General features: G+C 40.5%; 1 protein-coding gene across 5 annotated transcripts in view; it reads left to right on the forward strand.

Annotated features, from left to right (window-relative positions):
• Positions 1 to 16908, forward strand: part of evla (Enah/Vasp-like a) — a 47123-nt gene that overhangs the window by 17184 nt on the left and 13031 nt on the right. For all 5 annotated transcript variants that reach the window (XM_074660340.1, XM_074660339.1, XM_074660338.1 and 2 more), the window contains 2 exons: positions 12405 to 12573; positions 13879 to 14059. In XM_074660340.1, coding sequence (XP_074516441.1) covers positions 12405 to 12573; positions 13879 to 14059 — 350 coding nt within the window. The remainder of the gene's footprint in view (positions 1 to 12404; positions 12574 to 13878; positions 14060 to 16908) is intronic.

A 16908-nucleotide genomic window follows, 5' to 3' on the forward strand; every position in this document is an offset into this window, starting at 1 on the left:
ATGTATACACCCCCACCTATACTACACACAGGCGGAGGCTCTGCCAAGCTCCAAAAAGCCCAGTTAACCCTGGAGGCTATAATCTTCATGGTGACAGAATAATAACAGACAACTAACCAAATCCATACACAGTAATCAATCTGTGTGGGTGTGTGTGTGGGGGCTTGTATTGCTATCTTTATGAGGACCAATTTAAATTTTAAACCATCGTAGTGAGGACATTTGTGCATTGTGAGGATATTCAGGCTGGTCAGAGGACTATTTGACAGTTAAGACATACTGTATGCTGTGTCTCCATTAGTATACTTCCATGTAGTACACTGTGTATACCAGTGGTTCCCTACCTTTTTCCTTAAGGGACCCCTTTTCTATGAGTGAGTAAACTGACGACCCCTGATCATACATACTTAATAGGCTTCTTTTTTTTTACTCTTTGGTCGTTTTAACTGCGTACTTCTCTGAAGCAGGACGGCGCTGTTTAGCAGAGAGGGAATATAACTTGAAAAAAAATAACAATTTAATTTAGTTTTCTTCACATAAATGAATGAAATGCTGAGATATAGGCCAACTGTATATTTTTTAAAAAGGTTGTCTTACACCTCTTAAAATCAAGGAAGCCTCGAAACCCCCTGTGAAGCTTTGGCGACCCCTAGTGGGGTCAGGACCCCCAGGTTGGGGAACCAATGGTGTACACTATTTACTTACTTGCGTAGTGCGTGAATTTCGGCAGGGTAGTGTTGTCTCAAATCAAACACAGCTGTTTTGCACTTACCGGAAAAAACGGTCGCAACGTTTAACATTGAACTTCTTCTTCTTCTTCTTGGCAAATTGCAACCGGACGGAGCATTACCACCAACATTTGTACACGATTGTCGTCGCCAAAATATCTGCTGACTTGTTTGCTCACTTGACAATTATATTAAAACTGAATAGAAAATTAACAGTTTGGTGGTTCCTACCCTTCTGCTACGTAGCCGAGATGGCGACCAATTTTGACCTTAATGAGTGCATAGAGCATATAGTGCACTACTGTCACTGTGAACGCACTTATGCACTCAAAATAGCAAGTGTAAAACCTGTTTCTCACCAGTGCGATGTGAAAATACAATGTGGGAATACGTATCACAACTGTGCACGCTGGTTCCAGTGTAAATTATCTGCATTGCCATGTTCCATTTTTGTCAATGAGGCCAAATAAGTTCCCTCCTTAATAGAGCCCGTGTCCACTTCACACAACAAAGACACAGACAGATAACGTCTAAGGGGCTAACATTAACTGCACAACACCTAAACTAACCGGACCCAGAAATTGTAAAAAATGTCCCATTGGACTGAAAAAAGCCTATTTGTCCGACAGTCCGTTACCCTGAAAACAAACGGCAATTGTTCCAAGGCCCATTGCTCCGAAAAAAATACACTCTCCGTGCAACAAACAGCACATGGCTAAGCTACAGCGATCAGTTTGAACAAAGGATTTCATTGGTCAAACATATATTTCCGCAGGTGGAAATTCGCTGAAGTTAAGGTCCGTCCGATTTTTTTTCTCCGCACAATTGTTCCGCATGTGTGCAAGAATTCATATGAAATTTGACAAAAATCCGTGCTTGGTGAGAAACGGCTTTAACTACGGAAGAATGCAAATTGAGACACAGCTTTAGTTTTAAGATTAAGGTTAGAATTAGGTTTAGGTTAGAGGTTATGGCTAGGTAGGCTACTTGTTGTGATGGTTAGGGTTAGGGAATGCATTATGTTAATGAGGTATACAAGTATAAAAAGATGTGTGTGTGTGTGTGTGTGCCTGTCTGTTTCTGTTGCCCTAAGCTGGCCCTCTACTAAAAATATCAGTGACTGTTATTTTGGGTGTACACACAGTATGGGTACCATAATATACTGTGTGTGGGTGTATAATTATGTATTTCTGTTCCTGTTTGAAAACAGAGTGGCAACAGCACATCATAGAGGCCTCAGTCTCAGCAAGACGAGGCTATGAGTTGAAGCACAACTTGAATGTCTGTTTGTGCTTTACATTTCCCAGTAGTCTGCAAGGTTATCGGGCCTGTTTACATCTCCTATCGTGTCCAGGATCTCCACTCCAGACAGACAGATTTCAGATATTGCAGCATGCTGCTCTGCTGAGATAAACACTGTCTACCTGAGGATGCCGCTGTGTTTATCAAACCTCAGATTGAGTTATAAACCCTCCCTGACACTGACTGCATGTCTCTATTATCTACAGTACCAACCAGGGATGCATAAAACACTGTAATTATCACTCCTGCTGCACAGGAAGCCTCTCTGGATGCTTTTGTGTCTCTCAGCTCAGCTGGCTTTCTTTGTACAGGAGGTTATGACTTTTTTTCAGCAAGTTAATTAGCATGAAATGAAATGATTAATTGGATATGTGAAGTTGTCACCAGCTGTGCAGATTGACTGCTGCACCTCTAAGATGCAGCAGATAATCAGGATTAATTCTTTGTCTGTACATCTGATGTGACAGTTGAGAAATTAATTAGGACTTTCTGTTTGTGTTCATCAAACTATCAGGTCTCCTCTCATTATTTTAAGCATCGGTTTTGCCCTTATTAGCTAGTTGAGTTGAGACATGAAAGACTGGGCCACAGAGGAGGCGATGAAGATGGCTGGTTACATGGTGTGTGCCAGGACTCCTCTTATATTTAACAAGATGTATATGCAGGTGGTGCCTCTAAAGGCATATTCTTTAAAGCAAAAAGGTTTGGTTTCTGGTTTGGTTTTGGGAGGATTTTTATGTTTTCCTACTGATCGAGTGCCAAAGGAACTAAGTAAAGCTTCTTTTCTGTTTTTGCATTATAAATTAAAGTCTTAGATTGGCCTAGTTTAGCTGTGCGTCCATTGTATAGCAAGCTATGTTAGGAAAATGCAGCTTTATGCTCAACACATTGTTTGTTGCAATATGCTCTGAAACGCTGGGGGATGTACAAACAGAAGTCAACGAGTGGTACCGGAAAGGAAAGTAGGCTGCCTGACAACAATAGTAAACACTAAATACCGACGTACATACTTCCAAACATTACATTTGTGTACTATAATTATTACAGTCACTTACCTCCAAGTCAAAATTATTTTCCGTCTCTCTGTGTTTCCCCTCGGGTCGCCACTCTTTCCATGAGACCTTTTTTTTTCAGCTTTTACAAAACGATCTCTCATATTCTTTCACAGTCTGCGGCAATAAGCCTTTTCTTTCCCCAGTGTGTTGCCTACTTCTTTCCAAGTATTTACTGTAATATTTCTGTCCCTGTGGTCTCTCAATGAACAGTCATAGAGATGTCTGTACAGGCGAACCTGCTTGACCAGTCTTCCCTCGAAGGCATCCATGTTGAAATGAAAGGCACAGTGCATTCAGTGGGCACGTGGTTAAAAAAATTCAGAAGTGTACGACAAACCAACGCAAAAACTTGCGGAGCCTCCGCGCACCACGCGAAAGCCGTCATGGCGTAATTTTCTGGCACACACATCTTCACGTGCCGGCTTCACTACAGCGACCATAAACCAAGCTTTACTCTCCCCCACAGAAACACTGCTCCTGAACTGCCTGAAACGCCTTGATTGAAGTCCTGCCTTTTCTTCCGTAACATGGTGATGTCACCAAGTAACACATTTGCATAGCGGCTCAAATACAGCATTTCAGACAGAGGGTGAAAAGAGGTGCTGCAGTACAGCCGGTATGAGAAAAATAAAGTGTTTTTTGAACATTAAAGCATGTAAACATGTTCTAGTAGAAGCCCAAAATACAAGTATGTACATGAAAATGAGCATAATACTGTGGGTCCTCTTTAAGGACATTATACTGCACCAATTGTGTATCAGTGGTTCAACACGTATAGACCTTTGCTGATGGTGCACTACAGCTTTGGTAGCCTTTGGTAGTGTTTTTAACATTTAGTTTTCATCACGGAAACAAAGGCCCAACAAATCTAAACTGCTGTCATGAGCCGGCCGTACGAGTCCATGCAGAATGACTCATCAGTTGTTCGGGTGCCTTCCACTGTGAACCAGCAGGATGAAACAATTACCCCAGCAACAAAAGCTAATTGCCATGATAACAGAAGCTCTGCCCTCGGGTGCTACCCAGAGAGAACGCCACATACACCCCATCACCACCCCAACCCACTCTGTCAGTATGCCAAGGCAACACTTCCCCAGCCCTAAATACATCCAGCGATCTAATCATGAAGCTGACACTCACAGAAACATGAAAGTACTGTTTCTCAACCCATCATGTATACAGGTTCAGGCATCATTTCTTCCAGCTCTGAGATGTCTGCTAATGGACTGTAAACACACAGCCGTGACAGTGTGTGTGTATGTATAGGATTTGTGTGGGGGAGGGTGAGGTGAGGGGGGGCACATATGTCTAACCATGTGTGCAGGGAAGTGCTTAATTCAAAAGCCTGGGAATGTGGCCTCCTTTTCACCACTCGCCCATGAGGCTTATTTGACATGAGGAAGCGCTCAGTGTGGCAGAAGCCTTCATATCCTCTCTGCTCTTGTGTTTCTCTCTACCGTCTATTCATCTCTCTTACTCCTCGTCTTCTTTTTCTTCTCAACCCTCTCAGGCTGCCTTTTGAGGTGAATATTATTCAACCTCCACTTTGAAATCTGCTTAGTCCGGCAAAAACAAGGTGAAATGCTCAGACAGACAGGAGCTGTTGGACAAATCAAGTCAAGCTGATACTTCAAATTCAGAATACATGCACCAGTATAATGTCATCTAATAGCAAAAAAAACATTTTAAATATTTATGCTCTCATGAGCCTGTCAGTGTGGTGTGAGAAGTGCTTATGCATTTTTGAAGATGTAGTCTGTATAATACACAAGAGGGAAAATACCAGCAGGCTTAAACCTTCAAAGGATTGGAGAGACTGCCCAAATGATCAACTGTAGTTCATTCAAGCTCTCTGCACCTTTAGAGAAACTGCTTAGGGCGGCTATAATTAATATTTATATATTAACAATGGCTACTCAAGGGCCACAGAGAAGATCTGACTCTGCAGCTTTTTGCATCTTTTAGTTCTTTGTTTAACCTCTTGAACCCTAGGCCTCTGGCTCAGGCCCCTGCTCGAACATGACATGCCCAAAATGAATAGAGTATACCTCTACAAATACAAGGTCTATTTGAATAATGTTGATGTCATAATAAAGGTAACACTTGGGGGAGTTCTGCAGAAGTGTAAGCATCAGTATATATGCTACTAGGTCAGAGTAAATTAAGATGGAACACGGCATAAATTAAGTTTTATGGTTTTGCCTGCAACTTAATAACATTAATGAAGAACGCTGCAGCCAGCAGCCGCTGAACGGGCTGTAATGTAATCGCTCGGGGCAACTCCTCACTGACTTGTACGTCCACTCAAAGTGCTTATTTTTGCCACTGACAGGCTCAGATTGTTATTATAAGTGCCTGACAACATTATGGAGAGGACCCTACAGAGAAATACAACGTTTTTCTTTACCTTTTGCTTGATCCGGTCTGTCTGTTATTGTGTCATGCAGGTGGCTACCTCCGGGTCCAAAAATTGAAGCCAATGTGGAAGTACCTTAAACTTGCATTCTTTCTAACAGCCAGCAGGGGGCGACTCCTCTGGTTGCTAAAAGAAGTCTGATTGTATTGAAGTCTATGAGAAAATGAGCCTACTTCTCACTTGATTGATTCCCCCAGTAAACTTTGTAAACATGAGTTTATGGTCTCAATCGCTAGTTTCAAGTCTTCTTCAATACAGCATGATGTTCATTTAGTAAATTATGGTCCCATTTAGAGTCAGATAGACCATAAAGCAGGGGATGCTTTAGGGCGTGGCTACCTTGTGATTGACAGGTCGCTACCACAGCATTGTCTGGTCTGGGAGTTGTCTTTTTTTTTGTCTTACAACTTTAACCCTTTCACAGTGTGTTTTCAGTCCATGAAAGTTAATTTTAACATTTTGGTTGCCTAAAAATGTCTTATTCAGCGTTCGATTGTATTTAGCTCCACCCTCTTGTGTCACTTTTGGTTGTAAAAAATCAAGATGCCGATGGCCAAAATGCCGTGCTCGAGGCTTCAAAATGTGGCAGTCCACAAACCAATGAGTGACGTCACGGTGACTATGTCCACTTCTTATATACAAGTCTATGGTGTCATGTGACTTGCTGCCAGAAGACAACGGTGGAAACGTGAATGCGAGTTGGAGAGAGGAGTGCCGGTGTTGTCAGAGTTTGTTGTGTTGGAGTACAGAAAGTGTGGCTTTAGTGTTATTTAAAAGATTTTCAATGTCATGGCTGAATATTTATCTGATTTTGACAATGTGGATGTGACACGAGACTTCTCTATCTGCAGCGCTCTTGCTTGACACTGGACCAATTTAAAAAATGGTTGTCCCCATTAGTCACTTAGTCACACAAAAACATGGGAAAATAGGGATTTCAGTTTATCACTGAAAAGGGTGTAATTCATATATTGTAAAATAATGTTTTCTTGTCCTTTAATTTGACCTTCAGTTCTTCCTGTTATGTACGTTCCTGCTCTGAACATCAGTTTGATTCATCACGTTATTTTAATGTCACTGATTGTGAGTTTCAGCAATAGCTGACCTTTTTCAGATTATGCTTTATCGCCTGCTCTCCCTTCATCACAAACACATAGTCACTCTGTTTTCTTTGCCTCTCATCTGTCGTCTCTCTGCTCAGTCACCCCTTTTTTTACGGCTGAAAATCCGTCAAGTATTAAGAGCAAAATGGACCTTGATCTGGATTTATTATTTTTTTTTAGCCGGTAGGAGCAGCTGTGATGTTAAGCAGCTATCATGTGCCCTATTGTGCCTTGTCTCCTCTTTGTCATGTGACCTAGAGAGAGTCTGCCGCCCTCAGTAACTCGATCACACACAGAAGCATTTAGCACACTGTCAGAAGTGGTGAGAAATTAACTGAGCTGCTCTGTGAAGCTCCAGCTCAGTTCAAGAGAAATTGTCTCAGCCAGATCTCTTCTCTTTTTTTTTTGCTCTACATCCCATGATGTGTTGATTGAGCAACATAATGTATGTAAAGGAGGATTAGGCGAGACGCCCGCTTTATTTCTGACTGCTTGAAGAGAACTGAAACCGTCAGCTTCAAGCTGGAGGCCCTGCATCCCTCTGGCCCAAACTGCTCCAGAAATAGGGCCTGTTTTTGTAAGAAGATCCATCACAGAGATGCACCCACCTCCCTCCTCCCCTTTCTGTGTGCCTCTGGTGGTCTGCCGGGTCTCTGAAGTGGAGAGAAGTGTCAGTTATGTGATTACTGAGTCTGTTAAACTTATTTAGAGATGTAGGAAACATGATGTCTGTAGTTATCCCTCATGGTTTTGCATTCAGAATGGGAGGTTCTCCTCAAATGTCGAGGCAGTGATGGAACTGATTATTATTTTCCACAGGAAAGGATGATCATTTATTTATATTTTTATTTTCTTAATCTTGATATATAAGGAGTATAAGATGACATTCACATGAGGTTAAGGATGAATCTTTGTGTGTCAGGGCTGTCAAACAGGATTTTAGATTGTATCCGGAGTGAATGGTTGAGATCTGATTCTGTGCTATATTTGAATGTATTTGAGGAACTCTGCGTTCACATCTGCTTGTGTAAAAAGACAAATGTGTTTCCTGTTTGATTTGGGAGTTCCTGTTTGTCCCTGGACGGTGGATATTTATTGTGTAACCATTTCCCAGCCATGATTAGCATCTACATCTCTTCTTACTACGTTTAACAGTCTACAAATGCCTCTGTGCTTGGATCATTGTCGTGAATAAAGTGTGTTGTGATAGCTTTGACATGATATTGCTGCTGGTTAACTCGACAACAGTTGTGCAGTGGGGAATGATGGATATTTGACAGCGGGAGGGTGGTTGTAATCGTGGGAGTTGTTGCTGAAATCCATCTGTCAAGTGAGCTTTACGGCTTCTCCCTGAGGAACAGCATGACGTCGCTGTGCAGTTTATTCTCAGACTTTCTGATATTGTTGCATGGAAATAAACCTCTTTATGTCACATGTCAAACAGGCTTTTCAACTCTGAGATTCTTATGATGAAAAGATTATTAGATAAAAGAAAAAACAGAAATTAATTAGAGGAATCCATCCAAAGTGCACTTTATTATTTTGCAGTAAATATGAGGTATGCAGGGTTTGATTGAAGCCAGTAGAAGCACCTCTACCTCCTCACTGCTGAGTTATTTGAGGCTGTTCGGACGACCTCAAGGGAACCAGAGAGCAGATGATGCCAGAAAAGTGAGAGGAAGCTGGCTGGGACTGAACCGTGTGTCGGAGCGGTCCGGGGGGGGGTCTCTCAGGTGTCAATGTGTCTTCCTCCTGCAGAGTGGTACCTCCAAGGAAAGGTTATTAGAGGAGGGGAGGTCACATGTTGGCATTTGAATGTTACCGTCGTCCTCGGGGCTTTGGAAACAAGTCTCATCCCCTGATGATAGCTGTGAAAGACAACCCCATGCTTCCTGATTTTTATATTTCTGCCATTTTTAGTGTTACTGTAATTGTACTAAATTGCTAGGGGTATAACATTACACCGTATAATCTCATTCACTTCTGGCTCTCTATTCAATAGTCAAGGTAATGGACCAATTAATCATACATTTGGTTCTTGTCAGCATTTCTGGCTTTCTTTCATACCCTCATAACTTATACAGTGTTATGCTGCTGGGAAACCTCTCTAACGGGGTCAGGCATATCTCCAGTGTATCGTTCCCAATCCTCTAATGTTATTGTTTAGTAAAATACCATGTAATAATGGTTTTAAGATGTGACCGCAAGGCACAGTCTTTTGCACTCCATACTTTTGCCATCACAAAAATGTATCTAATAACCAGAAAACTGTCACAGATTATATGAAATTGGAAACATTAAAGATGCTATATATGATATCCAGAGTATTAATATAGCAGCAAGCAACTATTAACTTTGTAAAGATATAGAGGAGTAATGTCTACCTGAGCAGAGAGTGAAGTTGCTCTCCCTCTGTGTGCTTCATGTGCCTTTTAGTGCATGTTCGTGAATGTGAGCGTGCCCCACTGGCTAGCTCAAAGCTGCTGCTCTGCACTGCTCTCATATGGCGGTTACAGCTGATAACGCCGCGGAAGCGTAGCATCCACCCTCCTGTTTCCCCTCAGGTTAACACCGTTCAACCCTGTCTCCTACAAAATTACGTTCCGATACAACTAAAATGCAGGGAAATGTATTTTGTCGCAGTTTTAAATAGTTTTAAACACGTGGTTAACATTGTAAATTGAAAAACAAAACAAAACAAAAAACGCAGCACAACTTAGTTAGGTTCAGGCAACAAAACATGGTTTGGCTTAAATAACTGAATTTCACACAGGACATGAACATCTGTCTTAACTACTAACTAACTTTCAATAATGTTATTCCACGATCGCTCAATATACTACGTCACCTGCTCTGCGCGTTGCTCGTTGTACTACGTCACTTGCTGCAGCCGTCCAAGGACTTACAAATGTATTTGTGATATGTCAAAGACAAACGTAATCTGTGACAAAATATGTTTCCTCTCAAATTTAATTGAAACTGCAGCTTAGTTGTATGGGAACATCATTTTTAGGAGACAGGGCTTAACTGTTGCTATCAGCACTGTTGCTGTTGTTTGCACTGTTAGAGCTGTTAGCACCATTAGCTGCGAGCTGCCAGCTCAGCCGTCGCCATGTTGAGAGCCATGCGGAGGTAATAGAAATGCTCCCAGTCTTGCATTTAGCACTTTTAAAGCTGCAACAATTAGTCAATTAATAAATGTGTCAATCAAAGGAAAATAAAGCCATATGTACATATGATAGTAAATCAAATATCTAATTGGTTAACCAAGTAAAAAATCGGCAGATAATGAAAGTAATTTGCAGCCCTAGTAAATTTTGTGAAGTTTCACATTTATAGTCTGGCTCTTTTTTCCACTTGATCTCATTTACTTTTGCTGCTGCAGTGACCAAATTTATGTTTTATTTTATGTCATGTCATCTTATAAGATAAGATAAGATAAGATAAGATATTCCTTCATTAGTCCCGCAGTGACCTATAGCAAAGATTAAGGATCTGATATGACAGTCAGTGAGCACATCAACAATGCTCTTTAGTAGGGCTGCCCTCTCTTAGTCAATTAGTTGAGTAATCGGTTGTTTTGGTCTTAGCCGACTAAGATTTCTTTAGTCGATTAGTTGTTTTTTATGCTGAATGACTTATTTCCAAGAAACTTAAGAGCATATTTCTGGTAAACACACGATATAAAGTGGTGTTTTTGTGTGATTCTTTGTGGAGAAACTCAGTTTTACAGATTTGTCGATTAAATCAACTAACCGATTAGTCGACAAAATCGCAACAGTGTAAGTCGACTAACAATTTCTCTGGTAGAGGACAGCCCGACTCTAGTTTGCTTTTCTTGGCCCTCACACCTTCAGACTGCTAATGTGAGTCTGACTGCTGGAGAGCCGGCCCCTGAGGTGTTGAAAGTGAAAATTAGAGAAGCGTTTAGCCACTTCACAGATTCTGCGAGTTAACCTCACCTCTGCTGGTCCTCATCTCCTCTCCACCTGCTGCCATGTGTTTCCACCTCCAGGCACATAAAGGTCATAACGTCACACATGGCTCTTTCTTTTATAAACTCAAGCTGTATCTCTTGAGAGTGGTCATTCTGTGATGTGATTTGTGATTTGTCTAAGCCACATAAATCACAGTCTATATCACGTGTCTTTCTAGTGAAGGAATTCCCTTTCAGCTCTGTGGTTGTGAACATGATTATTGTATACATCCTCGTAGCTGTGTGCTTGTGGGTGTGTTTGTGCGACTTTTCATTTCATTTCTCCAGCTGGCGATATGCTCGCTGATCAAACGCTTGCGTTTTTAACACACTGTATTATTACTGTACTGCACACCCGTCTGCATTGATGCCTCTAAGTATTTCTTCATGTGCTGTGATGCTGCCACCACACCACAGTAAAGGCCAGGAGGGAAAGGGGAATTTTCCAGGGTTCGGTTTTAGGTTGAGGTCTTGTTTATAGCTTTTAAAAATGGCAACCCACCCTCTCCTCAGTACACACACACTGTCAGATATCTACAGTAGCAGTATGTTGTTTCTAATGTGGTAACTGCAGAAAGGTGTGGCTCCCCAGTGACCCCGCAGCTAACCAGATGATTATACAGTAGCTCTGTTTCACTGGTTTCTCTTCATTGACCTCCATCACATTTACACTATTCTGGTCAACAGAAACATTATGGGAATTAACAGTGCAGTGAAGCATCTCTATAATCTAATATTATAGGGAACTGAATCCTGCTCCCCAGTTATTTTCTGTTCTCTTAACTTTCATTGCTCAACTTAGTTTCTCATGAAAGCTTCTTTCATGATTTGTGATCCTTAACCAAGACTGATTACAACTACAATATTATTATATATATTCTTATTAGGGCTGTCAAGCGATTCAAATATTTAATCGCGATTAATCGCATGATTGTCCATAGTTATCTTATCAATATAGGAGTGGGCAAATATGCTGCTTTATGCATATCTATGTATATATTTATTAATGGAAATCAATTAACATCACAAAACAATGACAAATATTGTCCAGAAACCCTCACAGGTACTGCATTTAGCATAAAAATAAGATATGTTCAAATCATAACAAACTGCAGCCCAACAGGCAACAACAGCTGTCAGTGTGTCAGTGTGCTGACTTGACTATGACTTGCCCCAAACTGCATGTGATTATCATAAAGTGGGCATGTCTGTAAAGGGGAGACTCGTGGGTACCCATAGAACCCATTTACATTCACATATCTTGAGGTCAGAGGTCAAGGGACACCTTTGAAAATGGCCATGATAGTTTTTCCTCTCAAAAAATTGAGCGCACATTTGGAGCGTTATTTAGCCTCTTTTGTGATAAGCTAGTATGACATGTGGATTCTTTTGGTTTTCTAGTTCCATATGATAACAGTATCTTCACTCTAGCTTTAAAACTGAGTCCGCTACAACCTCTGAGATATTGATTGCATTAATGCGTTAAAGAAATTAGTGGCATTAAAATGAATTTGCGTTAACGTGTTATTGTTATGTTAACTTTGACAGCCCTAATTCTTACATATTTTGACTGCTTTTCTAACTAAAACAGATGGATTATGTTGATGTTGAACACTAATAAAATTACCTGTGTTAAAATGACAAGGTGCTTAAATTATCTTAGAAATTTGACAGAGTCACAATAACATGTTTCAGCTTTTTTTCAAAAGACCAACAAAAGAACCCTCTATGAGAAAATAAATTACCTTGATCTCTATATGTCTCTTCACAGTTACAGTATTTAACAGTACTCTTGTTATGTTTTTTCTGTCTCGCTTCCACCAGTGAACAGAGTATCTGCCAGGCGCGGGCCTCAGTGATGGTCTACGACGATGCCAGTAAGAAGTGGGTGCCCATCAAGCCTGGGCAGCAGGGCTTCAGCCGCATCAACATCTACCACAATACTGCCAACAACACCTTCCGAGTGGTGGGCGTCAAACTGCAGGACCAGCAGGTGAGACACACAAGAAAATAATCAGCATCGCACACCTGGTGATGAGAGGACATTTCAGACTTTAGAGCTCCATTAAATTTAGTTTTAATTACGTTAAATGATGGTCTTTGGCTGATGTGAGGCATCAATATTTGTTGTTTTCAGGCACTTCCATATCAAGTGCCAAGTCGGATATATCTGAGTTCTGAGTCGTAATTACTTCCTGGAAGTTGTCAGTGCATAAATTTGTTTTTCTTCCTCTTTGACCATGGATTGAATCTTATATGATTGTTGAATACGCAACATGATGATCTCAGAGTAAACCTGATGCTAATTATTCATGGATGAAACAGCTGAAAAAAAAATCATTTGGTAGTTTATTCACAAAAAATAGAACATTATACTAAGTGACAAATGGACCCAAAATACTGTTTTGAACAGTGTTTAACAGTATTTAAGTATTGTAGCTCTGAATTTATTAGGGGTAAGGAAACAAATAGATACAGCATAATATCGCAATATTTTGTGTGGCAATATTGTATCGATACACCAACGTCAAGTATCTGTCTTTTTTTTATATTAACAATCCGACGGCCTTTCAGAGGTTGTAGCGGGCTCAGTCTTAAAACTAGAGTGAGGATACTAGAATCATATGAAACTAGAAAACCTAAGGAATCAACCATGTCATGTTACCAACCATGTCATATGAGCTTGTCGGGAATAACGCTAAATTACGCTCCAAAGTCAGACTAAATTTCGTGAGGAAAAACTGTCATGGCCATTTTCAAAGGTTCCCTTGACCTCTGACCTCAAGATATGTGAATGAAAACTCTGATATGAACATAGTGAAAACTGTATCTTATTTGATAAAACAGATGTTGACAAACTGCATAATTTGCAGTTAAAAAAAAGGTAATGAATCTCAATATATCTCATCACAATACTCAGCATATCGCAAAATGTTTAAAATCGTAATAAGATCGTGTTGTAATATAAGTATTGTGATTCCCATCCCTAGAATTTATCCTCATTGGGCATTTGAGGATGCATTTGCAGTACATCCGGTGCCTTAGAGGTTAGAAAATCATACAGTGGGAGTGGAGCAGAGAGACACTGGCATTAAATCTCCAAACAGCTGGTAAAATGTGGGGATGAATATTAGTAAGAATCTCGTTCCACTCCCTTAACACCAACTGTTGTTGAGTGAAATACTTCATCATCAGCTGTCAACAACATATCTTCCTTCATGAGGGACCAGCCAGTTGCACATTATCAAATCTACATAACATTTTAACTCACAGCTTCATTTTCCTTCCCCTATTGAAGGTGGTGATCAACTACTCCATAGTGAAGGGCCTGAAGTACAATCAGGCCACCCCGACCTTCCATCAGTGGCGTGACGCCCGTCAGGTTTATGGGCTGAACTTTGCCAGTAAGGAGGAGGCCACCACTTTCTCCAACGCCATGCTGTTCGCCCTCAACGTCCTCAGCTCACCTGACAGTGGAGGTAAGGAGTCATGATATACTGTATGGTTTCAATTAATCTTTTTGGTATTTTAAAGGGGACCTATTATGCTTTTGTGCTTTTTCTCTTTCCTTTAGTGTGTTATATAGTTTTTTGTTTTTTATTTGAAGCCAAAAGGTCTGCAAAGTTACAAAGCCCAAAGTCCAAAGGGAGTTACTCTCCCCCACAGAAACACTGCTCCTGAACTGCCTGAAACACCTTGATTAAAGTCCCGCCTTTTCTTCCGTAACGTGGTGATGTCACCAAGTAACACGTTTGCATAATACCTGCCTAGCAGCTAGTTTAGCACGCCCTCAAACAAAGCTAGTTAGGGACAGAGTCAGAAGAGTTTGGTTCAATTGACCAATCATAGCTCCACCCTCTCGTGTCACTTCTGGTTGCAAAAATCAAACACGGCGACGGCCAAAAAAACAAGATAGCAACGGCTAAATTACCGAACTCCATGCTTCAAAACGGCAGTCCACAAACCAATGGGTGACATAACGGTGACTACGTCTACTTCTTATAGCATATACAGTCTATGGCTGCAGCACAGCTGGTATGAGAAAAATAAAGTCTTTTGAACATTAAAGCATGTAAACACGTTCTAGTAGAAACCCAAAATACAAGTATGAGCCTGAAAAAGTACATAATAGATCCTCTTTAATGCACACGTTTTACCACTACTCAATCTATCCCATTAAGCACTTACCTTTTTATGATGAGGTCCACATTTGTATTTGACTTCCTGGCAGGCAGTGAGCTTTTTCTGAGACATTTGCAAATTAAATGGTTTCGTTTTTTAATGATAAATTGGTGTTGGAAACCTGCTAATGGAACCATTTGGTTCGAATTACCACCGTCTGACTTAAACCGTCATCTGTGAACAGTTTAAATCTATTTTTGCTCTCAAAAGAATGTCAGGTAACCACAATGAAATAATCCACATAGTTTTGAATGTTTTGAGTTTGTTGTGACTACGTAGACGCTCTTTAAAGGATACTTTCTCATGTAGACAGGATGTACATTGTACACAGACAGCATGTTTAGAAGACAAAATTGAAACCATACATTTAAAGATGATAATAATCTAAATTGTTGATTATATGTCCATATTCAGTACACTGCAATGTGCAAACCCTAGGAAGTGCAACTACTTAACTAAGCTGTACTACCCTCTGCTGGTTGATAACAGGTACTGCAACTACAGCCTGCACACTAAACCAAACAATGACAACAATCTCAGGGGCTGGTTGGTTGCTGACTGTCATTTGTCCTCATTTAAAGATATTGTTTTAGTATTTTCATTTTCATTGCAATGCATTTATTTTCAGTGCTTTTCAGATTAAAGCAACAACTCTGTATAGCATGCAACGCGATTTGATATGTGTAGTTAAATTAGCGGATTTGTAGTTTCTTAGGGTTTTTAACCATGGAGAGTAAATTAATTCTGTTATTCCCTGAACTGTATTTGAAGCCAAACTCATGCCTACTCTTGGTTTACTAAATAGCATCTGACCAGCTCTGGTTACGAGCTACTTATAATCTGTGTGCGTGTGCATGTGTGTGCATAAGATATTCGAGAGAATATGTGTGAGTGTTTAACTGCGGTGTCATCCCATCCTTGTGACTCTACTTTAGCTGTGGCTAAAATATCCCATATGGAGCCTTAATGTCGAACCCCACCTCGCTCACATAGCAGCCCTCCTTTTTTTGGGTGCATTTGGATGTGGGATCTGATCATGGGCCGCGTCATGCAGGGCAAACATATCTCCTCAAGAGCGTTGCTTATGCTGTTTCTTACTGAAACAAGTAGCACAGTTACATAGACATTATTGTATAGTACTGAGTAGGCTGTGGACAAATCATGCTGACTCCAGAGATTTCACCTGGTGTCCTCAGGAGGGTTTCTTCAGCCATCATCCTTCTCAGTAAGTCTCGTGCTGTAGAGGAATAAGTCTACTAGCCGGGCATGTTTTCTCACCATGAAAAAGAGTCTGTTTGCTTGCTAGCGGGCATCGTGTTGCCTACAGTGGTGGGAAGCAACTAAGTAGATTTACTAAGTGCAATTTTGAGGTGCATGTTCTTTACTTGAGTATTTCCATTTTATGCTACTTTATACTTCAGCTGGAAATATTATACATTTTACTCCACTACATTTATCTGACAACTATACTTACTTTTCAGATCACATAAACAGAAATATGATAAACTTACGAAATATAATGAATTGTTGAATATTAAACCATTGGTACCCAACCTTTGTGGCTGTAGCCCCTTATAAAAATGAGTTGTGTCTAGGTGGGGCTCCTTATCATGAATTGTTAGCAGTTCCACCAAAGAGTGAACCAATATTTCACAAAAAAGTAAAGTCCAAAAAAACGAATACAAGTCTGTGTAGCAGACTTGTTCTACCCCGCATTTAAACTGGCCTGTAGCTATATGTAGCGACAAGGCCTAGTAGGCCTAATAGGCTCTTTACTGTGTGATGTGTTCAAACAATCCATACCTAATCCAGCTGCATTTTATGCTGTTTAATAAACTTAAAGAATTAGAAGCAACAACTGTTATGGAAAAACTAAAGTAGGACCTGGCGGTCAACAGAAAATGTCAGAGCCTAACTCACCCTCTGTGTCTCGAATCAAGTGAACAGGTAAAATCAAGTGAAACCACATCCCTGTGCCAATTACCAGAAATGATAGTAACCAAAAAGAACATGTGCAGCCTAAACAAAGAATAATAAACTAAACAGGCTAAATACACATTTTGGCTCCTTCACTATATATTGAAGAAGAGAAAATGAGGCTTCTGATATGATGATAAAGTTGTGGTATCTTTAAAGGGATGTTTTG

The sequence above is a fragment of the Sebastes fasciatus genome, chromosome 15 (genome assembly GCF_043250625.1).
Source record: "Sebastes fasciatus isolate fSebFas1 chromosome 15, fSebFas1.pri, whole genome shotgun sequence".
NCBI lineage: Eukaryota > Metazoa > Chordata > Actinopteri > Perciformes > Sebastidae > Sebastes > Sebastes fasciatus.